The sequence below is a fragment of the Festucalex cinctus genome, chromosome 1 (assembly GCF_051991245.1).
Source record: "Festucalex cinctus isolate MCC-2025b chromosome 1, RoL_Fcin_1.0, whole genome shotgun sequence".
NCBI lineage: Eukaryota > Metazoa > Chordata > Actinopteri > Syngnathiformes > Syngnathidae > Festucalex > Festucalex cinctus.
Window position 1 is genome coordinate 54,084,407 of NC_135411.1, and position 27,602 is coordinate 54,112,008.

The 27,602-nt window shown below is 42.0% G+C and overlaps 1 protein-coding gene across 2 annotated transcripts in view; it reads left to right on the forward strand.

Annotated features, from left to right (window-relative positions):
* Window positions 1-27,602, forward strand: part of asic2 (acid-sensing (proton-gated) ion channel 2) — a 292,832-nt gene that overhangs the window by 234,017 nt on the left and 31,213 nt on the right. For both annotated transcript variants that reach the window (XM_077494424.1, XM_077494415.1), the window contains one exon: window positions 13,382-13,532. In XM_077494424.1, the coding sequence (XP_077350550.1) occupies window positions 13,382-13,532 (151 nt within the window). The remainder of the gene's footprint in view (window positions 1-13,381; window positions 13,533-27,602) is intronic.

Consider the following 27,602-nt stretch of genomic DNA (forward strand, 5'->3'; position numbering starts at 1 on the left):
GATGGTGCCGTTAACAAACGGCGTGACTAACCATGTTTTGAACAACGCATAATTAGCGGCCGATTAGTAACGGCGGGTTAAGAATTTAACCGGCGGTTAGGGGTTAAACAGTGGTTAAAATAACCGAGAATTGAACAACCAGGCCCAGGTTTTTAATTTTGTCTGGCCACCTTATTGATATGTGACTACTGGTAATGCAGTATCAAATTGAAATGACTCACCACATGCTGCTTAACTGCGAGTAATGACTGGCATTAAGATTGACTCGTTCACTGAATGAATGCTATTATAATTAATGGCAATTCCAGCAATGGCATTTAGACCAAGCAATACCTGTGTGAGAAAACCGTTCAATAAGTGGCAATGCTAGTAAGGATTTATATTTCAACAGATGGATGAGGATACTGTCCTAACATTGGTCCTGAGGGTATCTCAACTCCAGTCTTAATCCTAAACCACATCTTTCCTCTGAATAAACACATGAAAGTGAGTCATTCTTGTGGTGGGACTTTCACATGCTGCCTTGCTAATCAGTCATTAGCGGCGACGTGGATGCTAATGTAGACAAAGAGGGTATGTCTATGGAGCAGATGGACGAGCGCGTGAACAGATGGACTCACGACAGTAGCGCCAGTAGATATTGTTATAGAAGATGCCGTTGGACTCGTCTTTGTCCTTGGCGTGTTTGACCTAATGTAGCGTGACGACTGCTCCCTACAACAATTTCCTTCCTTTCCTCGACTATCGGGTGCATTTTGAACAGTCACTCAGGAGGGTGCCTGACGACTATAATCAGATTTCAGCCCAACACTCCCTCGGAAGAAATGTGACAAGTCAAGGGGAATATCTTTAATGGGTTTGCTGCGCACCCCCCTAACACTCCTCACCCCGTGGTGACTCCCTGTGTTAATGTCATCACGTTATCCAATGTCAACGACACAATGCAGACGTCATAAATCATCCGCCGCTGCATCACAAATCACAAGTTGTGCTGCCGCCTGTCTCCATGCAACAACAAAAAATAAAAATCTGTTTTGCTGAATAGTATTCATCGGTTTTATTCGATTGTTTTGTTTTTGTGATAAGCCAAAATCGAAATCACGATTAAATTTCGAATAACTGCCCAGCCTTAATGCATAATCATTGGAGATGCCAGTAATGATTGACTGTCCGATGCCTGTCAGCCACATGCTGCTTCACCAGACACGACATGGAGCTAACCAGCTCGGCTCCCGTTCCTTTCACTGTCATATAACTCACCTGTTTTCTTCCTTTCCCTAATCTCGAACCCTCCCTCATCCACACTGGCATAAATCTGCTGCCATCCTCCATTCTTTTGCACTATCGCGGCAGCGTCGCCTTGTAAAAAAATAAAAACATCATCATGGAGCGCCGTGATGAACGACTTCCATAAAAAGTGGCCGTTGGTTTGGAAGGTGACGGGAGCTGCTGTGTACTACGTCGAGAAGTCGACCGCGCAGCGAGCGTATGATGATGAACGTGGAGCCCTACTGTATACAACATGGGGTGGCACAAAAGTACCCAAACACATTTACCCATTTGATACACTTGCATTTGTCAAACACAGTTACATCTTTCAAGTTAGTGTTTCTTCTTGCCTTTTTGTTCAGGCCAGAGGTTGAGAAACCCTGATTTTGGCTAGTATGCTCGCTAATACTATTGAGGAGCCTCACATGAAGGTGGTATTTTTGGTGTTGAAATAATTAACAACTGAATACATATTCACATAATTTTAATTTTTGATGGTCATCTTCAGACCATTTTGCAGCTTCTGTACATAATCCTTTTTGGGGAGTGGGGCAGGGGTTGTCAATTATTCCACATTTTAGCAATTACGGTAACTGAATGTGTAGTTATTGCAATAGGGACTGTGCACTGTAATTTCAAAAGTGTAGACAATATGTGTGTGTGCGTGTGTTTATTATTTATTTATGTATATATATGGTGCTAAAAGTATTTCGCTCCATTCATTACTGTAAATCTCGTCGTGTAATCTTTTCTCATAACAGCTTATTGATTGGCCAAACAATAACACGGCGTCTCATAAGAACTCCCTCCTTGGATCCCCAGCGGTTTCAACGTTCACTTTACACTGGGCTGGAAAAGGAAAATGAGAGAAAGAATGCATATATTTATTTAATGTAGATATTTGCATAATTTTTCATTTCCATGTAGCGCGGCAACTAGTGGGATTTGAGTATTCCAATTAGATTGAATTTTACATTAGATTGGGCTTTTCATGTTAAATGACATAAGTGACTAAATGTTGGCTTGTTAGTATATAATGGAGAACTTGCACAAATTCTGAATGCTGCATGCAAAGTCTTGAAATGACTAAACAACTGGCAATCACTTAACATGCAGTTGTGTACAATTAGAACAGTGCAGTGCCATCCAAACATATTCTTCTATGCAATTTCTCCTCTTTTTTTGGAAAAGGCTAAATATCAGGTTGTGTACTGTTGCTATCAGTATCTGTCAGCAATGGATTATGTGCACAATTCACTTCCGCATTCGCCGGATGAGCGCACCCAAACTTCCGGTGCAGGCAGACTTCAGCGGAACGCACTGTTAATGTGATGTACAACTCTAATCCTAAATCCTGAACCCACTCAAAAAGAACAGGGGCCGCTCCTTTATCAGAATTTTAAAACTATTAATTACATCTCCCAGAGCTGTCATTTGGACGGCTTGAAGCTGCTCTGGTAATGTCGTCATTGCTTAAATGATTACTACACGGAAATACAAGCCGTTTGAGTAGCTAGGAAAGTTTGTTTTTTTTAATGTAAATTATGTATTGTAGCTCCTCTACGGGTCCACAAAATATCCTACGCCTCCATCCAGTCAGACGGTGTATAGGTTATGTGTTGAATCTTCAGATGGAACCTGCCGGCTAACTGTTCATAACATCTAAGATTTTCGTTGTTCCATTTCTATTTTTTGTTTTCCTTTTTCGTTTTTTTTTTTTTTTTTTTTTTTAAATGTGACGTTATTAGATAAAAATAGTTTATTACATTGATGATGAATACATGATAGATATAGATATAGATATTCTCAATAAACCAACCAACCAACTAACAACTCCTCTCTGGTCTGTAGCCTATTCTTCATCTCTACTCCGACATCGTCAATATTTTGAAGCAGATGTAATGCCTCTGCTGTTTATTTTTTTTTTCATGTCAGCCCATGGTGACATGCTGAAAAGTGGTTGCTATGGAAATCCGACAGTGTTGTCCGTGGTGCAAGAATAATGACTCATAAATGTTTTTATGTTTTTTATACAATAAAATGGCAGCATGGGAATAATATACATACAGGCACATGAAAAGTGAAAATGCCAGAAAGGCAGAAACAGATTATTTTGTAAACAGTGACAACACATTATGGTGTATTGTTACTAATGTGACCGCTAGGTGGCGCTGTGGTATGTTGTTGACTTGTAGGTTGAGAGCAAACAGTTCAGTAAAGACAACACCGAAGCAAAGTTGCCGTCTGCCTCTTTTTATAGAGCACTCTACACAAAGAGCTGTTAACCCCTGCTATAAGAAAGCCAACACAAGGTAAAGGACCACAACACACATCAAAGTTTAACTTCCAAAATACAGCTCTGGTTCTACTGTTAACAAACGGCGTCCTTGTGCGATCGAGTTATCCCTGCGAATGTTAACAAGTTCCAACAAACTGTCTCCGGTGGTCAGCATAAGAGAGAAAAAACAAGCAGAGTTAAACCTGTCTATCTGCGCACACAGCAGTGATTGCTCGATGTGCTGTCGTCTCTCCTCTTCCTCGATGCCTTGACAAATGCTCGCAATCACACTTATAAAAACAACAATGATGAAAATATACTCCAAAATGCTGACAACTGGTGAGGTTCTCTGAAGGAAAACAAATGGCAATCGCCACTACTGGAAAGGGCGGTGCGCTCAGAGATTTTGCCGGAAACACGTCACCGCTATTTGTGCATAGAGTCCATTGTATGTTTGTGGTTACCAGACAGCCTCAATGTTTGTAATAAGTATAACAGCAGCAGTTACAGTCTGTTAAGACAATTTACACGGCATTCCATACACCTTCTCTATGCAATTTCTCCTTTTTCGTTTTCTTCCTTCTCTCCTTCTTTTTCTATTTTTCTTTCATTTGAATTTTTTTCCATTTGTTTTCCATTTTCCCTTTCTCTACCCTTTTCTGTTTAGTTTTTTTTTCCTTCTCATGCCTATTATTCTTTTTTCTTTTTCAACTTTTTGTCTTTTCACCCTTTCCCTATTTTACTTTTTCTTCTTTTTCCCACTTTTTAAACATTTCCACATCTTCTTTCACTTTTCTCCTCTTTTGTCCAGAAGTGGTAAATGAATCATGTAGGAAGGACGAATTCACTAGCTGACAATCAAATGTTCACCTTCATTTCCTACTTTTTTTTTTTTTTTGGCCCTACTAAAGCAGACAGGAAGTCTTTTCCCTTCAATGGTGCAAAGACAGAATTCATACATGATTTTTTTTTTCAGTTCCTTGCTCCCCCGACAAAGCAGCACTATTGTGTCATATGTCTGTACAGGCCTGAGAGCTCATTATGGGCTGCTCTTTTTTTTTCTGACATCTCCACTGGAGGCAACAGATGACGAGCAGCGGGAAGCGACGGGCGAAGATTCTCAATGGTGAAAGCCGCAGTTTTTTCGTTAGCATCTTTTGTCATCCTGTCGCCCCGCGGGATGACGACTCTTTTTCTCCCACAGCCCCGTTGACTTCGGCCCTGACCCGAGCGCCAAACATCGTCAAGTATGATAAATGCAGCTGTGGCTGCTATTGTTCAACCTCAAAGCCGCTCAGAGCTGTCAGGATGTGGAACAAACACACCCGCAAATTGTGCTGAATGGAAGATTAGATCATACATCATGTTCAACAAAATTGTGAAATGATAACTAAAGACTTTAATGTTGATGAACACCTTCTGTCTTGTTATGGTAGACACAGTGATAGCATTTCAAGTCAGTCAGTGGAACTGGTGTCAGGGGGCTTATATTCTTTGATCCTCTTGTTGAAGAAAAAATCTAATATCTCCATACAGTAACGTTTGGGCTGAGACCAATAATATCACACCCACCCTGAGGGAGCTGCACGTATTTATCTTCAAATTACCATGTTATGATTTGGGTAAATTCTCTTGTAGGAGCTCAAGTGGTCAACCTGGAATTCACCCACAATGACAGCTTGAAACCAAAATGAACTTCTTGGCATTCAGACTAAATCATCCCAATGTAGTAGAATGTGTTTGTTTTTGTTTTTCAAATCACATGTTGCGATTTGAGAGGAAAAAAAACAACCTCTGCTGCTTCTTTTCAGTCAGTTGGTCGACTTTATTTTTTACAAAGTCTGTATATTTGATGTATTTACTTTTATAGTGTAATAGATTTCAGTGCTTAGGAAATGCATGTGTACATATTTCATGAAACATTCAAATTTGAGGCGGCCCGGTGCATGAGTGGTTAGCACGTCCTCCTCCCAGTGCTGAAGATGTAAGATTGAGTCTGGGCTTCGGCCTTCCTTTTGTCTGTTTGTGCCCTGAGATTGGCTGGCAAGCAATTCATGGTGTACACCGGGATAAGCTACAGCACCCCCGCGACCCTTGTGAGGAATAGGCAAAGGAAATGGATGGTTGGAAGAAAAGTTTAAGTGATAAAGCCACAGATTTGTTTGCATTCTTCTTGTAATCTGTTTTACTGACCTATGTTTACGCCACACTTGTTTGGTAGAATTTTGTAAAGTTGTCATAGTAAACGCTGCAAGTCAAAATGTTAACTCTAATTGAAGTAGTTACAAATTCTTTTGTATTAATTATGAATGGGTCATTTGCTTTTTTACATAAGCATAACCTGCAAGACCAAAGCATTTATGTTAGGGGTCAGCAGTAGAGTCGATATGTTCGGTATAAGCTATGAATTTGCCTGAATGTAGAAATTTGGACCCTACCGTCAGATCGCGATAGTTGATTGATTACATCTTTGGATCCAGTTCCGTGTGCAAGTTCGCACTGCTCCATGGCACAGAACTTCCCGAGTTCTACGCCCGCATCTAGTGAGTGTTGGGGGGGCTAAATAAAGTTAAAAGTGTTTTAGTCATAAATATTTAAAATACAAGAATAACCTTTACCGTTACTCCAAATGGAGGAATTTGCATTGTTTCTTCAGCAACATTGGATATAGAAAAATAACATGCCAAAGAATACATTTGTACAATATGTACATGGCACAAAAGTAATACAGGCCATGCATTAACTATTCAACTACACAGTAAATTTGACTCCATTTAGAGTGGGACCAAATAGACTCAATTTTAGAGTAATATTTACACTTGGAAGAGAGTAAAATAAAGAATTGGAAAAAATAAAAATAAAAGCGCCTCTCAAGATAGGAATGAACTCACGAACTTCAGTTTGGGAGACAGCCAATCTGCTCCCTGAGCCACGTAGCTCCTGCTTTGTGCATTAGTATGTCGCTCATGTCAGCTGCAGCTGATTTCATGATTGCATGGAATCTTCCTAACGCCAAGGCCCCATTCACACGAAAACATCAGCACAATATTTATTTATTTTTTACCGTTTGAGCAATTCGTCAACATGGCAGCTCGGTTTAGGAGCTTGAAACCAATAACTTTTGGAACCGGAATCCAGAGTGGAAAGATTTCGAAATGCGCCCCGGACGTTCCAATGTGGACACCATATGCGGGATATTCCTCCAGTGATGATTTAATTCTCGTGTGGCTGCACACCAATCGCCAATCTGTCAACAACAATGGCATACCCATATGAAAAAAGCCTATATGATATATATATGGCAAGCATGATACATTCCTTTCATAAATTGAGTAGAATTATCTTTATAAGGATTGTGTATGTCTTATATAATATCTGTGCAATTATGGCCCCTTTCATACCAAAAACAACCCATAAATCATATAGGGGATTTTCAAACTCTTATATGAATATTACAAGTTCTACATATGTTTTATATATGGAATTTAAAATGTTTGATATATAATACAAATAACTATTTAAAACGATTTATATATGAACTTTATAAGAACATATTAAAGTTTTCATAAAAAATCACTTACATTTAATATCTAAATCTAGTAAATTAGTTGTAAGTATTTTAGGCAATTTAAATATGATTTTAATAAGTTAGTAATGTTAAATGCTTACAAATTCTATATAAGGATTTAATACTATTACTATATTTATATGATAGATTAATGTATTTATCCTTATATGTATATCATGTGCATTGTACAAAGGACATATGCAATTTGAATACAGTCCACAATTGTGTCAAAATTTTTATTCCAGACATTTACACACCCATACACGCTTTAATTTGCACAACATCAAACGGCGTGGGTAAACTAGTCCTTCCATCTAACTGTCAAAGATTACATATTCCCAAAACACTGACATTCTCATCTAAGCCCCCCCATCCCCCCACCCCAAAAAAACAAATAAACAAAACAAAAACCTTATGCATAACTTCAAGCAATTTGTTGTTTTTTCTTACATACACTATTTAGAATGCCACGAACCCTGATTGGCCCAGACCCCCAGGCAAATTAAACGTGGCTCAGGCATCAAAACTTCACTACACCTGAACTAACATGGCCAAAGCACAGCACCTGACAATTTACTCTTGACTGTTGTCAAACAGCATGATGGTTTCAGGGTCCAGATTTTTAGGTTTATTCTTTGCCCTGATTTCGGAGAGCTTTGAGTTGATCACAGTACCAATATGTGATGGGATGACATGAGGCCATTTTTGTAATGCTGCTCCTGTAAGACAAACAACATAAATAGCTATTATTAATTGACCAGCATATACAATTTCCATCTGCAGAAATAAAACCACTTAAAGGATATCTCTGGTGGCCCATTTCAAGGTATTGATGGGACGGAGCAATATTGTCAAGTTTGATAAATACCTGGTGTTTCCATTTTTGTGTCTCGTTTTGTCTGTGCCAAAATAATTCCCCTGGTTAATTTTAGCGCACGGCGCACACACATTAGTTACTATTAAATACTATTGAGTGATGCAACAGATAATTTGCCAATGGATGTTATGTCTTTCATCCAGAAGCTGATACTTACTTCCATCCATCCATCCATCCATCCATTTTCTGAACCGCTTGCTCCTCACAAGGGTCGCGGGGTGTGCCGGAGCCGATCCCAGCTGGCTTGGGGCAGTAGGTGGGGTACACCCTGAACTGGTTGCCAGCCAATCACAGGGCACGCAGAGAGGAACAACCATCCACACTCACAAGCATACCTATGGACAATCCGGAGCACCCATTTAACCTGCCATGCATGTCTTTGGAATGTGGGAGGAGACCAGAGTACCCGGAGAAGACCCATGCGGGCACGGGAAGAACATGCAAACTCCACTCAGGAAGGCCGGAGCCTGGACTCGAACCCGAGTCCTCAGAACTGGGAGGTGGACGTGCTAACCAGTCAGCCATGTGTTAACTCTTTTGAATTTTAATAAGGACGTCTTCAACATTTTTTGAACCACTTGCACGCACATTCTCTTTTTCTCAGCAGTTAATTACTTGCATAATTTAAAATGGAAAAAAAAATGACCCCGATAGTTTGCCATGAACAAATATTCTGAATGATCATCCACGGTCAAAATTAATAGAGATTAATCTGCGTTATTACATGATTAATGTGATCATTTCTTGTGATCAATTAATTAGTTAATGCTTTAACTTTGAAAGCCCTAATTTAAACACAACTGTGCATAATGGCATGCCATATATATTTGCACAAGAACAGCAGTGATATAATTTAAGTAGGTTCTTTTTATACAAAATATATAAGACTTGGTATTGCATTGGGCATGTCTGACACACATGATTTTAAACATACATAAATTGTATGCATTTTGTATTTGGGAGTTTTGTGACATATAAAATCCACATAGAATTCTGTTAAAACATATAAGATTCATATGCAATTTTTCTAGGACTTTTTCATATAGCCGTGTCTTCGTCGTTTTACACAACCTCCTTAGCTTGTTTATGCTTTTCCAGCAAAATGTTTTGCGTGATGTTGTACTTGAATCACCCGGCATTGTCACGTCTTCTGTGTTCATTTCACTGATCTGTATATATTACTGGCTAGCCGATAGCCCATACACGCCCATGCAAGCCGTTGAAGTGACAGGGCAGCCATCTTACTCTTCCCATCTCGCGAGCAGACTACTGTTTAAACTACTTTGAAGACCCCCTTTTCTTTTATCAGTCAGTTTCTAGACCCCTGTTGTTTCTGCTAAGTACTGTCTCCAATGTTCTCTAATTTCTATCCTGTAAATGAATAGGATCGTATGACGAAAAATGTTTCTTGGGAGGAGTAATATGGTGGCCTTGCGGCTTCAAAAGTCTTCAATCGGCGATTCAGATCAGTGGTTCGTCTTCTTTGCTGATTCTTCTTCTACACTATCCGTCCAGACTTGAACACCCTGAGTGTCTTCATTTGGTCTGTACAAGACTTGTTTGAGGATGAAGCTAGCTTTGCTTCCGATTGAACAGGGCCCAAGAGACCAAAAACAATGTCTTTGGTCTGTTGGAGAAAAGCAAACAGTGAGAGAGGCATAGCTCATGTGGTAGTGTGGCAGTCTCCCAAGCTGAAGGTTGTGAGTTCGTTCCTCGACCCTTGATTGAGGTTTTTTTTTGTTTTGTTTTTTTTCAAATTTTATATTTTACTCTCTTCCTAGTGTAAATATTAGTTTACTCTAAATTAGAGTCTATTTGGTCCCTATTTAAATAGAGTCAAATTTACACGACAGAATTTACTGTGTAGCAACGTGATTTTTTATTTTTATTGCTGCTTACTGACTTTACTGACCTCTATTTCTCAGAAATTAACTTATTGCGGGTGGGCGTGGAACGTATAGCCCGTGATAAGTGAGCCAACCGTGTATAATATTCCTATGTTGCCATTTTATGAATCAAAAACACAAAAATAGTTATGGGTCATTGACAGCGTTGTCGGGTTTCCATAGCAACCACTTATCAGTGACGGTATGAAGAGAAGAAGAGTCACCATGGTCAATAAAAACACTTATACAGTAAAAGCATTACATCTGTTTCAAAAAACTGACAAGGCTAAGGTCATTGGATCCGGTGGCAAAGAGGAAACGTACTGTCAACTTTGAACACAGTTCAAAGTATTAGCATATAGTTTAAAAAAAAAAAAAAAAAGGCTGGGGGATAACAAGCTCTGTCGGAAGCTCCAAGACCTCAACCGCACCCGTCTGCTACAGAGGGGGAAGAACGGTATTGCGTAGACTCAGAAAAGGAGCTACATTAAAAGATACAACAGAATTGAATTTGTAATAAACAAAATACCTTTATTAGCTATTCAAACTGTTTTTTCTTTTTTCTTCTTCTTTATAATGATTTTAGACGATGATGTCTATACCAGAGCTCCAGCTGTCAAAATTACGGCTCTGGGGCATTTACAGTAAATTCTGTAGAGTAAATTTGACTATATTTAGAGTGGGACCAAATAGACTCAATTTTAGAGTAATATTTACACTTGGAAGAGAGTAAAATAAAGAATTGGGGAAAAAAATAAAACTCATTCAAGGGTTGAGGAACGAACTCACGACCTTCAGCATGGGAGACAGCCGATCTACTGCCTGAGCCACGCAGGTCCTGCTGTGTGTTAGTATATCACTCATGTCAGCTGGAATCTGTGTAACTCCAAGACCATGTTTATTGGTCTCCTCTTAGATAGAGGTAAATAGTAGTAGGGGCATAGATCAGGTGGTATTGTGACAGTCTCCCAAGCTGACGGTCGTGAGTTCGTTCCTCAACCCTTGAGTGAGTTTTACTTTTTTCAATTCTTTCTTTTACTCTCTTCCAAGTGTAAATGTTTCTCTAAAATTGAGTCTATTTGGTCCCACTGTAAATAAAGTTAAATTTACTCTGAGTAGTCAAATTTACGCTACAGAATTTACTGTGTAGTTCTCAGGAAAGGAGTGGCTCCTATTCTTTTTGAATAAAGCCTTCCCACACCGAAAGTCCTGGTGCATGACATTATGACATTGAATGTGTTTTTCTCAAAATGAGGCATTTCAACCTGGCAACAAACTGCTGTAACATTGTCAATTTTTGAGGTATGTACATGTATTATATATCATTTTAAAAGGAATTATGTGTAGAAATAGAATATACAATTATCTCACTGTTCATATTTTGGACCCAAAAGGACCTTTTTTCACATTATGGTACCGCGCCACAAGGTGGCGCCTCCTTGTTTTCGTTGTGGCTAGTTTTTTATTTGGCCATCAGTATATTTGATGCCGTGGACTTGTAAGCGTAATCGTGACACGTGGTAGCGCAAAAAAACCCCCTACATTTTACTTTTTTTTTTGTATTAGTAGCGTAAGCCTGTGGATTTCCAGTCCCTTTATTTGCTTTCCAATTTTTTTGCTATCCACTGACCAGCAATCAGCTGGATCCAGCTGATCAGCCACCGCGCGTTACAAGCCGGTACCATATATATATATATATATATATATATTATTATATATTATAATTTGTACAAATTCTCTAGTAGGAGTACAAACTCTGGCGCTGCTGAGTCAGTTGTAAGGGATTGTGTTCGGGGAACCATAAAACGCAGGCATTTTTCACAGAGTGTGAATTGACTGCCAGTGCAGAATCAGTCTGGGAGTATCGCTGTTGCCAGATAAGTTAAGCGCACCCCCTGTGTCCCTCTTCACATTTCTGCTGATACGCACCACCTGTGGGTCTGCTATTAGCAAGTCTATCGATCATGAGGCCAGAAAGACCCGCGTCAATATCCAGAAAGCATGTCTTCCATGTTTTGTTTCTTTTTTTTTTTTTTTTTGTTCTCTTTACCTTAACAGAAATCTCACACATTATACCGATGCCAATCCATGCAGGGGGACGGGGAGGGGAGTGTTTTTGTATCATATTGATCCAAATGAATGTCTTATTTCTCCTTGCAATAGTGCTACAAAGATCTGCCCACACAAAAAAGAAGGCAGACATACAGACTGATTTTCTCCTAGGGGCAGAATTTGTGATACTATGTGCCTACTGTTAGCTTCGCTTACATCAGTACCCATGTGGCGGCATAGCCAAGTTTCGTCACAGTGATACATGCAAATATAATCTTTTGTCTGTGAACTAATTAAAACGAGTTGCCTGATTATCTCTGTTCTCCTCAAAGCAGATGGGTCTTCGTTAGGCTAATGAGGTGGGAGGGGCTGGCTGGCAGGGACCCTGACAGGCACGATAAAACACTGCATCACCACATAAACAACTCTTTCTTCGATGATTTCAAGTGTCTTTTGTCTAAATTTACATGTGTTCTGGGAGTACCACTTGACTCTTGATTATTGTGATGCTATTGTTGCACACAAGTGTGTTTGTGTGTGTGTGTGCGAAGCACAGGAGGCCAATAATGACAGCTTGCTATTTAAGTAATTAAAATGTGTCATTTTCTACTTTCACTTTCATAAACATTTCACCTCAAAATAAATGAAACAAAAGTAACAGGAGGCGTCGCGAGTTAACTGTACTGTAATTACCGTGACTGCAGCCACGTTTCCACCAACTCATGCAGTTAGTCTCATGAGCTCGAAAATAAACACCTCAGCTTAAAACGAGACCAAAAATAGGTAACTTTGAATACCTTTATGAAATAACTGGAAACCAAATATAACAAATGGCATCCAGTTTGTCTTCATGTTCCTTTAAGTTTAAGTTATGTTCGGCTTGCCTTGTGTGTCTCCCATTGTCTCGTCAAGCATTGTCCTGCCCACCTGTGTTTGCCTGACTTCCTCGTGTGTCAACCTATCAGGACCCTCTGCCACTTGTGTCTTGCCCAGCTGTGTCTCGTTGTGTCAATTAGTGTGTGTATTTAGTCTCTTGTCTCCCCACTGTCTGTGACGGTTCATTGTTGGTTTCCTCCCGTCATGCTGCCCGTTTTTGCCTTGAAGTTCCCGCCATGTTTTGCTTTGCTTGTTTCTTTTTAGTAGCTGCAATAACCTTTACCTATGCTGAATGAGATAAAAGTTAAGATAGTTTACCAGGGGAATTATCTAATTGGAAAAAATAAACGCCTCACCTCAAATAAACTGCTCGGTGCCTGAGCTATATGTCAATCACATAACATCATAGCTCCAAGCAGACGGGGTGCACACAAAGAAAAGTGCAACTGTTACGTGCCTCGCTTCACTCTTACACCATCAGTGGGACAATTTACGACTTCCTCAAATACGCAAGTTACTCTCTGCAGTTGTGTACATCCATAATCTGACTGAGCACTGCCTGTCTCTTCTCGCAGGTGTTCACCCGGTACGGCAAGTGTTACATGTTCAACGCGGCCGAGGAGGGCAAGTCCCTGCGCACCACCATGAAAGGCGGCACGGGGAACGGACTGGAGATCATGTTGGACATCCAGCAAGACGAATACCTGCCAGTGTGGGGCGACGCAGGTGGGCCTCGCTTGGTACTTAAGACTCCAATCTGTAGAGACCAAGCGGTTCTTTCCGTTGATGAGAAAGTCACCTCTCTGCTTGCCCGCCTCGGGGGGCGGGGTGTTTGTTTTTTTTTTTTTTGTTTTTTTTTCATTCACGCAATTGAAATTCATCTATAATTAACGCAGCGGTGAGTCACGGTTCTCTGAAAGGGACCGCGGCAGGACACAGCCTAATTTCACTCGTATTTCATGTGTGTTACATGCTATTTATAAATGTTCTTTTTCCATTCCTAGAACACAAAAAAAAATACTAATATGGATACTTTTTTGCTTCCTGACCAAAAATCAAAGGACAGATGAATAACTCCCTAATACAACAATAAAAGTACACACAGGTAACGGTAAAATGATTTTACTTCCCGCTGATGTCAAAAGATCAAACGATGCGACACTCATAAGGCACTTAAAAATGTCAGCTGGAAATATATAACCTAAATAAAACAGTAAAGATGTACACATGGAAGAAAAAAAATCATATACAACACGTTTGATTGCCTTTAGGTACCTTTTGATCTGGCATCAAGGACGAACCAAATGGAATTACGTGCCTGAAAACAATAACATCTTGTTCATCTGGATTTTATTACCGCCTGGTATTAGAAGATCACCAGAGAGAATGATTAATGATTCCTCATAACACATAGAACATGTCGGATTGAAATTTATAATATCAATAAAACACTAAGAACGTGCACATGTAATCAATAAAGTAGCTTTGATCTGACATCCGAGACATAATAAGCCTTCATAACACAAATTGGAATGAGCATCTGCATCTATTGCACCCAAATGTGGTCTGTGAATCTCCTACCTGGTTTTCTTGTCATTCTTATGTATTCTGGAAAGCTCGCATGTGCGCAACAAGCAGCAATTTGACAGACAGTGAACAATGCTTTAAAAAAAGGACTTCAAGCTAATGCCATTCCCAGTTGAAGTTTACTGTCAAACAAGGAGAAATTATGTTGGGGGGTTTTTCTGCATGTCCAACCACACAACTTTGCCCTTTGCTAGCTAAATGCTAATAGACAGCCAAATTGTCATAGATCACTATTGAGTACGTAGTTTTGTTGTGCTATTCTGCCCCTCGTTAGCCAAGTCGCACGCACCAGCGGTTGCAATGAACTAATGATGCATTGACTGTTTAATTCTTTACATTCCATTTGATTATTTTATGACTGTGTTTTATGGAAAGGCATAGTGTGACTGATTGTGATCTTTTCCTTCAATACGCTTTACAAAAAGTTTTGTTGGGATTTTTGGAGAAGCTGGAATGTTGTTCGTAATATAATTGCTACCTGGGCCAGTGCTGGTTCTGACTACTTGTATTGGCTTTCTACTTCATCAAGTCAAGTCATACATTGCAAAGCATGTTTAATTTTGGAGGCAAAATGGAGTTTCCTGTTGCCCGGCAACTGGACGTTATTTAAAGGACATGCTGCCTGTTGTGCATCTGGAAGGTGTTGCAACATAATAATCAACTCAAGTCAACTCTAATAGGCAATATTCTTAGAGGTGAACAAACATTTAGCATGTCTGGAAACTCTCATTTGAAATCCTAACCTCGATTTGAAAAGCCCTACATTTGAAACTCGAAGACTTAAATCTGAACTCTGGTTTGAGCCTCAAAAACCCTTCTGAGTAACTCTCACCCTATCTTGAACCTAGAACTTTAAGCCAAAATACTGACTTAAAACCCAAATTTGAGACCCTGGCACTACCTTGAAATCCTAATTTCAAATGCAAAAAAGATGCTGCTACCAAATCTAATATTGAGGTCTAAGGAACTGAGCAATAAAAGAAAAAGGGGCTCAATTCCTTAGACCCCAATATTAGATTTGGTAGAGGCATCTTTTGTTGAATTACAGTTATAATAATTTAAAAAAAACATGTCCTCCTGTAAACACATTCAGGATATAATATATACACATATAGATACATCATGTATTTAAGGCAAGTTGTAAAATGTCTGAAATCCTGTTTAAAACATTTAACATTAACATTTAAAACATAAATCGTCCTCTTTCTACGAAGTATTGTCTCCAATGTTCTCCAATTTGGATATTGTAAATGTATAGGATCGTATGGCAAGTAGTCTTGGGTCTAGTGGCTATCCAGTAATATATACAGATCAGAGCTGCTGCTTAGCTACGCTTAGTGGCGTAGAAGAAGAAAATTTAATAGCAAAAGAAGAGTGTCTTTCGAGTGAAGGCAAAACAAGCTCGAGAGAAACAAACTAAGATCTCGTTTTGTTTCACGACTTGTGCAAAATAAACACATAATGGAAGGTCAGATAAAGACTCGATTTCTGTTTTTCAGTGTCCAATTTTAAATGAGAAGCGGCTCATTCTCGTTCAATTGAGACAGCAACACTGCCTCCTGTGGACGGAAGAGGAACAGGCCTGAGACGCGTGAATATCTGAGGGCTTGTGTGTGTGAAAATCTCAAACAGCGCGATGTTTGTCTCAAACCTAAACGTGCGTGCGCGACGATCCACAAAGGCACTTGCGACAACTCGCAAGCAAAAGTCATGGAAAATCACACACAAAATTTAAAAAGACGTGAAAATCGCAGATATATTTGTGGATCTCAAAAACAGATGAAAATCAAGAATATTTTTGTGGATCTGAAAAACGTGAAAATCGTGAAAATATTTGTGGATCTCAAAACACGTGAAAATCAAGAAAATGTTTATGGATCTAAAAAACACGTGAAAATCACGAATATGTTTGTGGATCTGAAAAACACGTGAAAATCACAAATGTATTTGTATGAATATTTTTGAGACAAATCTCTCCCCATACTTGAAACCCTACCCAAGTCTCAAAACCTCAGCCTTGTTTTGAAGCCTTACCATCACCCCATCCTGAATGAATGAATAACAATGTTTTGGTACCTTTTTAGCTATGAGAAAGTCAAATGAGTTGCTTCAAGTCTTTAGTTGTCATGGCGACCATTCGTGTCTTTTTAGGATTCCCAAGCAAGACCTCAAACGTTTCATTTCCTGCTGATGATGGCCGATTACTTCACAGTACATTTTTCGCTGTTACGCTTCCTCACAACATGAAAGGCCACCCAAAGAAAAAAGAAAAAAAAGATGATAAATGCCATAGTGCCGTGCTGTCAAAAAATGGAATCATCCAAGAGTGGATCAGAGTTTGCAATACTAATAAAAAACGACTAATAAAAAACATTTCCCGGGAAAGCAATTACTCCGTGCTCGACCTCGTCTATTTTTAGTCTTCTTGTTGAGCTCCGAGCAGCAATAGAAATAATTAATAAGCAAACAAGTATGTGCTGTGTTGCATTCTTAATGACTTCCTCTCCTTTATTCATTTTTATGGCTCATTTTGCTTTGAGGTCCTCGGCGGAGACCCGTCAAAAACAAGAAAATTGTAACCTGCATCCCAAAGCAGCAGGTGTGTCGCTGTAGCAGCAAACTGCAACAGAGACATCAGAGCCAATCAGAAGCCAGATGAAAGTCATGTCTGGAAAAGATCTCTCTTGAAACCCTAATTTCAAAACTTGAAAGACTAACCCCGGGTTTTCACTGGATGCGGTTGCGGTGCGGTTGCGGTGCGGTGCGTCTTGACTGCGTGCTCCGGACGGGTCAATTTTTTTGTCAATCCACACCGGCTCCGCACAGCTGCGGTCCGGCAGCTCCGTCGCCGCCCACTTCCCAACGTGTCTCGCGGGACCGCGCGCGCGCGCGATCATGCGGCATTTCACAACGAGAGGTGGACTTCTTTTTATTTAACATTTTCTTCTTCTTCTGCTATGAGATTCCATGCAGCATCCTTTTTTTGGTTGTCCTTGTAAAGTATATTAATAACGAGAGTCGGGTCAGTGCGGGTCCACTCTTTATTTCTGTCTTCCCCGTCCGGCTGCCGCTCAGTACGGCAAGCGAGACGGGCACAACAAGCAATCGGGAACATCAAACTCACAATACATTACAGTCCTTATAAAGCGGATGTGCCGTGTCATATATTATTTTGTGGTTTTCCACCTCCAATATAAACCTCTCTTCGTCCATGTTCGCTGGTGTCTAAACCGTGAATGAGCACATGGCCCGGCGACGCCCACGTCACGTTTTGCTGAAAAACTTGTGAAATAGGAGCTGGCGAGTGTTTTATTCTGAAAGGTAACCGGAAATTTATTTTGAAACTGCCTCGGTCTTCCTGTCCCGCTCGATGTGTTTTGTGCTAGCTTGCCATTTGCCGCAGGCCTTCCGCAGTCGACACGCAACGCAGCCGCAAGCGGTGTAAACTGCACCATTCGAATGAATGGAATCTAATTGCTTGCGTCGCCGGACCGCACCGCAACCGCACCGCAACCGCATCCAGTGAAAACCCGGGGTTAGAGCTGCCTTTTTGGTCCGCTTTAAATGGACCAGAGTATGTTTCCCACGCTGATCCGAACCTTTTGTACAGGTCTGAATACACACAAATGAATCCTGACCAAACAAGCAGCCCTAGAGACATTTTTTGAGGTGGTCTCGGTCGGCTTCCAAACGCACTCGGTTTGGTTTGCTTCGTTGTCGAAATACAAACCACGGCAGATCTCCAACTGCAAGACATATGCGCCTTTTTGGGCTAAACAAGCCACCGTAGCCAAGCATCGCAGGTGGTTTGTTGTTTGTTGTCCTGTTGTGAATATTGTGCTAATTTCATTCATAATCCTCTGTATTGTTTAGTCACGCTGCTGTCAGCATGTTGTGGGCCAGGGCAGCTGAGCTAGAAACAGGTTTCGCAAACCTGCGTTGAATGAGCTTCTCTTGACGCTTGCAAATATCTTGAATCTAATAATGCCACAAATATGCAGAGCAGTAATGCAGCACGTCGGAATTTCATGTTTTCCTCTATTTCCGGGTTTCGTTATGCGTTCGTCATTTTTGTCCAATGGGAGCACAGATTGTCACGCAGGTCGACGTGATTACGCAATATAATCCACTTGCAAAAAGCACAAGTCGAATGTGAAACGCACCAAACGAAAAAAAAAAAAGTCTGCTTTTGTTTCCGGACCAAACAAGCAAACTAAAGGACTTTTATGGTCTGAATACACCCTGAAAGCCCGAAACCTATTTCTTTGACGTCACATTTGAATTGTGCTGTCAAAGTTAAAGTATTAACTAATTAATTAATCACAAAAGAATTATCGCATTAATCACGCTATTAATTTTGACCGCAGACTAGCTGACAGCAGATGGTTATGTTAAAGGCAACAGGTTGTGTTTGAGCAATAAACATAACGACATGTGTTAAAGTAAAGCATTTAATAAATGTTTGCATATAACATTCAGAATATTTGTTCATGTTCAACTATTGGGGTCATTTTTTTCCCCATTTTATACTATGCAAGTAATTGATTAACTAATTAGAAAAAGGAGGATGAGCGTGTGCAGTGGATAAAATTTTTTGAAGACGTCCTCATTACATTAAATGTCAAAAATTAACACGACAGGTGCTCTTTAAAATTGGTGGGCAAAAAATGTTGATAAAATAGCCATTTTCATTAAACGATTAATCATGATTCATCAAAATTCTAAGATGTGATTAATCTGATTAAAAAAAAAATGAATCGTTTGACAGCTCTAATTTGAATAGATTGATCCTTGTTTAAAACCCTAATTCTAAACCCTAACCCTGTCTCTAAGCTTTGAACATTTATCTTGAAAATTACCTTGTACCCTAATTTGATACTTTAACGTACACCTTGGCCCACTCTTAAAATCCTGAAAGCCTTATCCCTCTCTTAATTTGAGACACTAGTTTTTGTTTCAAGCCCTAACTTCAAACTCAAATCCTATCTGGAAACATTGATCTAAAATGCTAATTGTGACTTTCAACCCTTACCCTGTCCTGTAACCTAAATTTGAAACCCTAAGACGTGTTCAGAATCTTACTTTTAAACTTTAACCCAGTTTTGTAGCCCTAATTTGAACCTTGGCTTGGAACATTAACCCTTTTCCTTTGGAAAACAATGATCAAAGTTTTTGACTTTTTTCTTTTTTTCTGTTGGTATGCGGAAGAGGATCTCAACTCTTCAAAATGGTCGCAACTCTGATACTGTCTTGGCCGCGTACCCACACGGAGGCGGCTCAGCCTAGCCCATGTGAGAATGTGTGACCTTGATGGTCTTAACTGGTTTCCGCTGGATACGTGTGACAGAGTGCAGATAGATCGAAAGGCGCCAAGCCAGGACAGGTCACAGCGACACAACGACCTAGCTCAAATTACCTATCGACTCATTAAGAGGCCTAATCTAACATTATGGATCAAACCAGTAACTGAATCATAATTAATTGATGTTACTTTGTACATTTTCTGCACTGTCAATTTGAAACAATGTCCAGTTTTTGAATAAAGGGAGTGGAATATGTTTTTCCAACAAACTGATTAATCAATTGCTGAAATAATTGTTTGTTGCAGCAGTGCTTTGAAGCCTGACCAATCGGGATTTCCCGTTTGCCATCCATCTTAACGCAGCCTAAACACATACTGTACTATCACTGCCTGTATGTACTGTATAGCCGTCCTTCACTTGTGTCTTGTCTTTTACGAGTGCGGCTTTCTATCTAAGGCTTTCTTTCCTTGCGAGTCTTTTTGCATGCAAGGACTCACGAATGTGTTATCATCAGGGCTGCAGCTAATTTGCATGTGTGGGCGTGAAAGTGCCAAGAAGGCAAAAGGCCATAAACAAGAACACAAACAAGGTGAGCTTTAAAATGATGAAAACACTTGATGAATGACTAAGGTCCTTCATTTACAATGCCGTGTGTGTGTGAGCTCCTTTTTTCATCTCATCGCAGCTGCAGCAAATGCACCAAAATGGATGTCAAGAAGTGTGATTTTGAAGGTTGTCAGACACTGAATGACTCAAGTGCTTCACTGTCACTTCAAAGTGTACAAGTGTATTATTTATTAGTTAGTTAGCTTTTAAACTGTCTGCCGTTATTTATCGGCGTCCTGATTGAAGCCCTACTTTAAAACTCCACTTTGAAACCTGAACACTTGTTTGAAACCCTAAGCCTGAGAAATATATACTCAACTAAAATACAAATGCAGTACTTTTGTTTTTGCACCCGTTTATGAGATGAACTCAAAGGTCTCAAACTTTTTCCACATACACAATATCACCATTTCCCTCAAATATTGTTCACAAACCAGTCTAATCTGTGATACTGAGCACTTCTCCTTTGCCGAGATAATCCATCCCACCTCACAGGTGTATCATTTCAAGATGCTGATTAAACACCATGATTAGTACTGACTGGTTTTCTGAGTCCCCAGAAGCCCCAAATATAACAAAATTGCATCTTTCAGATTGGCCTTAAATTGTGGACACCCGAAGGCACACCTGTGCACTAATCATGGTGTCTAATCAGCATCTTGATATGAATGCAGATGAAGCATCCACACTCACAATCACACCGAGGGACAATTTTAGAGTGTTAAACAATCTACCATGCATGTCTTTGGAATGTGGGAGGAACTGGAGTACCTTTACTGGAGAAAACCCACACAGGCACAGGAAGAACATACAAACTCCACCCGAAGCCCGGCTTCAAGCTCACAACTCAAACTGATGCTACTTTATCACTAAAATGACGGAATTGATTGTCTTGAAAAGAACAATAAGCGTTTTGATTTTGAAGGATGTGAATGACAAGATCCCTGAAGTACTTCACTTGGGTCAGGTCAAGAGTCTAATTGATTTTCTTGAAATCTCCACACGGGTCCAAGGTGCTTCACCACTTCAACGATTGAATGTGTCACCTGAGCACCTACTTGAGGCTCCATGGGATTGTCAATTACTTTTGCCTTTGTTAGGTCAAGAGCATTATTGTCGTTTTGGGATTTTAGACACCACCTTCACGAGGTACCTCACTATCAAAGACTGTCGCGTTTTCACCTTGTCACACATCTTTTATGGAAGTGTGTGTGTGTGTGGGTGTGTGTGTGTGTGTGTTTTTAATCTTTGTCAGCTGAAGAACCCAACTGAAGGATATCTCATACATACTTTCTTTTCTCATACATTTTGGAGTGTTATGCTCCTTCCCTGCTGGCCGGCAAAAACACAGACTGTCGGCGTTTATTGCATCTGAGCTGTCACCATGGCCACAGCGACAGACTGATAAGTGCGTGCTGGTAGTTTAATGGGGGGAGGGGTTGATTAACTCTAAATCCCACGCATTTTCTGTGACAAGGTAACTCCAGAATCCCACCAGATTTCGCATATTTTCACCCATTTTCAATGCTTATTAGAATATTGTGTGCTATGACTAAATAGACATGCTGGGTGTCGTTTGAAAGGTTGGGTTCTCTTTCATTAGAAAAAAAAAGTATGATTCTACCTTATTCTGTTCTTTAGTAATCATCATTTGAAAATGGCTTGATTTGACATAATTCAAGAATCTCGGGCAAAATAAGGAGAAATTAAGCTTTTTGTGAAATGATGCATTTTCTGCAAAACAGTGACTTTTACAGTAATATTTTTTGGTTTAGTGACATCTCAAATATCTCAACAGTCCTTGCCTTCCATAAAACATGAAAAAAAAATTGAAAATGTGTTTTTGATAGCAAAATAAGGATTTATTTACATATCTGATAGCGTGTGTAAACAGCAATATTTTCACATTTCACAAACTATTTACAAAATGTTGATCATTTACAGGAATGTTTGTGCATGTGTGTGGGCGTGCGTGCTCGTGCGTGTGCGCTATTTAGTACTATACAGGGAAATACTAGCAACATTTTCACATTTGATAAACTATTTACTAATTTGGGGTTATTTACAAAATATGCATGCATGAGTGGGTGCATGGGTTTTGTTTTGAAACCCAATAGTGTCTTTTGTGTGATCGCGTGTGAAGCTTTCTTCTGCGTTCAGGGGGACACTGCAAGATGTTCACACGCTTGTGCCTCTGCCAGTGTAGTAGCTGCTTCTGTAAATTACAGAAAATACTGTGATCAAGATGTAATTTTTATTATTGTTGCAAGGTATTGTGATTTTTTTTTTTTTTTTTTTTTACCTCTCGGTCGCACTGCGTGTGACTGCGAAGGGGCCATCTGTGTACGCTGCCCCAACTGTAATCGAATGTTGTGTAACTGTCACGCCGCCACCAGAGTGGCGGTTCATGCTCTTATTTTCACAGTCAGGTTCCCGGTTTATTTTGAAAGTACTAACTCTCATCTCTCCCCAGGTCACTTACCCTTCCTGCAGCCTCACTGATTACCGGTCCACGCCCATGATCACTACCACCTGTTCCCAATCAACCCGGACATAAAAGCCACCTGAATTCTCTCCTCGTTGCCGAAGTGTCACATATCTCAGTGCATGGAAGCGTCCTCTCAGTCCTCGTACCACAGTCCTTGTTTGATGTCTAGCCTTGCCTTGTCTTGCGCCTTTAGTTTGCCCTGGTTTTCCTCCCTTGTGGAGCACCTTTTGTTGTCCCTGTTTTTGAGTGCCCTTTTTTGTATCTCCCGTGTGGAGCTCTTTTTGTTCAGCCTTTTTTCCCTCTTTTAAGAGGCGTTTTGGTTTTCGTGTTATTAAAGCTGCAGCCTTGTTGGCCAACTTTACATCTGCGTCTGAGTCCTACCTCCTCACGTCGTGTCAGTACACTTCGGCCAGCATGGACTCAGCAGATAAGTTGGAGGCTGCACTGCGGAGGCAGGCCACTCGCTTGTCACACCTGGAGGAGGTCCAGTAAGCCATGGCCACCCGGATAGGTGAACTTGCTGGACAGGTGCAGGGGCTGATGAGCCACCTGCAACACTCCACGCTACCCGCCACGAGACAGGAAACCACCGCTGAACCACCGACCACAACTCCAGCATTGGCCGGAGTAGGTCTGAGACTGGCTCCCCCGGAGCGTTATTCAGGAGTACCAGGACACTGCCAGGCATTCCTGACTGAATGCGATATTCATTTTGAACTTTCACCACAGGCCTTTCCTACAGACCGTTCCCGCGTGGCCTTCATGATCTCGCACCTGACTGGACGAGCCAGGGACTGGGCCACCGCGGAATGGGCACGAAACTCCCTGACCTGCTCAACCGCAGCCGGGTTTTGCATGACTCTCCGCCAAGTTTTCGATCCAGTCAACATGGATCGAGAGAAGACGCGAGAACTCAGCTATTTCAGACAAGGCAGAGAATCGGTCAATGATTATGCCATCCGATTCCGAACTCTAGCAGCCAAGAGTGGCTGGAACGACACAGCTCTCTATGATCACTTTTTAAAGGGACTCACAACCTCAATGCAGGAAGTCTTGCTTCCTAGTGACTTACCCGGCGACCTGGACTCGTTGATTTCGCTTGCCATCCGCACTGATCATCGGAGGCGGGAGCTCAAGCAGAGCAGCGGACTCCAAGGGATACCCGGTTCTGGACCCCTCCAGCATCCACTGGCAAGTGAGACTCCACGATATGCATTTCCCCAGTCATCCTCCGCGAGGGAGGTCAGTGGGAATGACGAGGAACCCATGCAGCTTGGTCGGGCCCAGTTAACCACAGAGGAGCGACAGCGTCGCCGCCAAGAAGGCCGCTGCTACTACTGTGGTGAACTTGGTCATCGGGTTGGAACTTGCACCGTGAAGAGAGGTTCACCGGTGAGTTTCCCGTCACCCCGACCTGCTAAGACACAAAGAATCACGCAAGCCCAGATGCCCACCATGCTATGACCATTGACATGCCAGCACTCATCGACTCCGGTTCCGACGAGAGCCTCATGGACTGGGGCCTCGTTAAGCAAGTACGAGCCACCACCGCACCCCTTCCCCGGATCATCCAGGCCAGAGCCCTGAATGGCAAGGAGCTCTTCAGCATCATCCACATCACCGAACCCCTGGAAGTACGAATTGGACAACATATCGAAAATCTCCGTTTCCACGTAATCCAAGCTTCGTCTCCCACTTTGGTTCTGGGATATCCTTGGCTACGTCAACACAACCCCCGAATCGACTGGAACTCCGGGAATGTACTGGAATGGGGAAATGATTGTAAGGATCACGTTTTGGACCAATCAGCGACAAGTGCATCCTCAGCCGCAGTCAACATGGTCACCCTTGAGTCTCTCGCTCCCGAGCCTCGCCGGGTGCCGCCTCAAGCCCCCGAGCCTCGCCGGGCGCAGCTCGAAGACCTTACGCCATGCCAAGTCTCTGCATCATGTCACGCCAAGTCTCTGCATCAAGTCACGCCAGGTCTCTGCATCACGCCGACCAAGCCAAAGCCGACCAAGCCAAAGCCGTTCAAGCCAAAGCCGTCCAAGCCAAAGTCGTCCAAGCCAAAGTCGTCCAAGCCAAAGTCGTCCACGCCAAAGTCGTCCACGCCAAAGTCGTCCAAGCCAAAGTCGTCCACGCCAAAGTCGTCCACGCCAAAGTCGTCCACGCCAAAGTCGTCCACGCCAAAGTCGTCCACGCCAAAGCCGTCCACGCCAAAGCCGTCCACGCCAAAGCCGTCCACGCCAAAGCCGTCCACGCCAAAGCCGTCCACGCCTAAGCCGTCCATGCCAAAGTCTACCACACCACGCCAGATCGGCCAAGCCTGCCACGCCTCACCAAGCCTGCCACGACTCGCCAAGTCCGCCAAGCCTGCCACGCCAAGTCTGCCACGCCTCGCCAAGTCTGCCAAGCCTGCTACGCCAAGTCTCCCACGCCTGCCAAGCCTGCCACGCCTCGTCAAGTTTGCCAAGCCTGCCACGCCAAGTCTGCCACGTTTGCCACGCCTCGCCAAGTCTGCCAAGTCTACCAAGTCAAACCGGTCCACGAGATCCCCTTGGTACTTTCCAAACCTGATCCTGCGCTAGGAAAAGGTCTTCAGAACGGTCCCGACGGGACTCTCGTCTGGCGTCATGGACGCCCTCCTGAACTGTCTTTTTGTCTGGGACGGATGGGTGGGTCGTGTTCACACCTCCGTGCCCCCTTCCACCCGCCCTTGTTTTTGGACTCCTTGCTGAAAGGCCGTCAAGGGCCGGCCATTGAGGGGGGGGTACTGTCACGCCGCCACCAGAGTGGCGGTTCATGCTCTTATTTTCACAGTCAGGTTCCCGGTTTATTTTGAAAGTACTAACTCTCATCTCACCCCAGGTCACTTACCCTTCCTGCAGCCTCACTGATTACCGGTCCACGCCCATGATCACTACCACCTGTTCCCAATCAACCCGGACATAAAAGCCACCTGAATTCTCTCCTCGTTGCCGAAGTGTCACATATCTCAGTGCATGGAAGCGTCCTCTCAGTCCTCGTACCACAGTCCTTGTTTGATGTCTAGCCTTGCCTTGTCTTGCGCCTTTAGTTTGCCCTGGTTTTCCTCCCTTGTGGAGCGCCTTTTGTTGTCCCTGTTTTTGAGTGCCCTTTTTTGTATCTCCCGTGTGGAGCTCTTTTTGTTCAGCCTTTTTTCCCTCTTTAAGAGGCGTTTTGGTTTTCGTGTTATTAAAGCTGCAGCCTTGTTGGCCAACTTTACATCTGCGTCTGAGTCCTACCTCCTCACGTCGTGTCAGTAACATGCGTTAGTACGAGGTTACAGACATTGCACATACAGTATACAGAAGCATGTCTGTGAATATTCTCATCCATCCAAGTCATTTCATCCCTGTGACATTCAATATACTGAACTAGTACAATTGTGATCACTCGATTTACAGAATGCTAAACGTTAGCTTACCTCCGGGGCTTCCAGAAGCTTTCGGGGATAAATCGCTGCTGCTGCTACCTTTGCCACACTTGATTCTGATCTGTTCAACTGGTGAAGGCGGCTCGAGTTCGCCAAATTCGTCACGGATTCCTCTTCAGATGACCTTGACTGGTCAGAGATACGACGATGCAAACTTTCACTTCGTGTCTCAGAGAACGCCGGAGGCGGTGGCTTCTGAAGTGGGCGCCCGTGACGTTTTTGTCGCTTTTCACACTCTCTTATGCAGAATCCGGCTCCTTGATCTTTCTATTCGTCATCTTTTGACCGATCGTGACAAATGCTCTGCTCAAAAGCGTGAGCTTTTGTTTTTAGCGGCCTCCGGTTAGCCGCCGTTAGCACTCGTCTTTTCTCCCCCAGCCACCGGCCCCCACCACTCCACAACACTCCGCCTTTACTAGGAAATCACATCCTTCTCGTGTAAAGAGACCATCACTGCCATCAAGAGGGCACAGTTCGTCACTACAGTGCTTCACGGGCTTAATACTCAGAGGGAAACTGCCCAAGAGTCTCATCCACCCATTCATTAAAAAAAACAGATTTGACGAACTTTCTCGTCTGCGGGTGACGCCCACCGGGTTTCACGTGACGAACTAGTTCGTCCGCGGATTGCAATGAGTTAAATGCTTCCTAGAAACACAAGAGCGCATGTGACGCTGCTGTGATGTTATTAATTTCTACGTGGAAGAATTCACTCACTCACTTTTACCGGAAATGTTATTTTGTACATGTGCTCGTGTGCATGTGTGTGTTGTTTTCAAGGTCTTTCATCAAACTTCTTTTATCGCGCAAATTGGGCCAATTAATTATTACATTAAATAATTGATTGATTCATTAAATGGAGGAGACTGAAGTTGAATATTTCCATTAAACTCGAGCTCGCCTTTCAGACCACCACATTGGTTTTTAGATAGTTTATCTGGATAACCTCAGTAAATTAGTCAGTAAAGTGACGGATGCTACATTTTAATAGTTTGAGTTCATTTTTCAGTTTAGAGCAGGGGTGTCACATGGAGGAAAATATATTACCAAGTGGGCCGTATCAGTAAAATAACCGTATATAACTTAAAAACGATTGCCGTCATTTATACGCAGATTTTCGTGGACCAGCCCTAAATTACGGAGCTCAACTGTAATCATGTTGTTCCGAAAAGTAACACGCATGCAAATGGAACGCGGCAACACTTTGACGGTATATGTTCCGGGCATGTTAAATCCACCTGTTTTGCATATATATTGTTCCCAGAATGCATTGTGTGGCGCAGTTAATAACGTTAAAAGGACGCTAATCCTTACTAGTAATTGGATTTTTTTCATATTTAACACATTTGTCGGTCTAT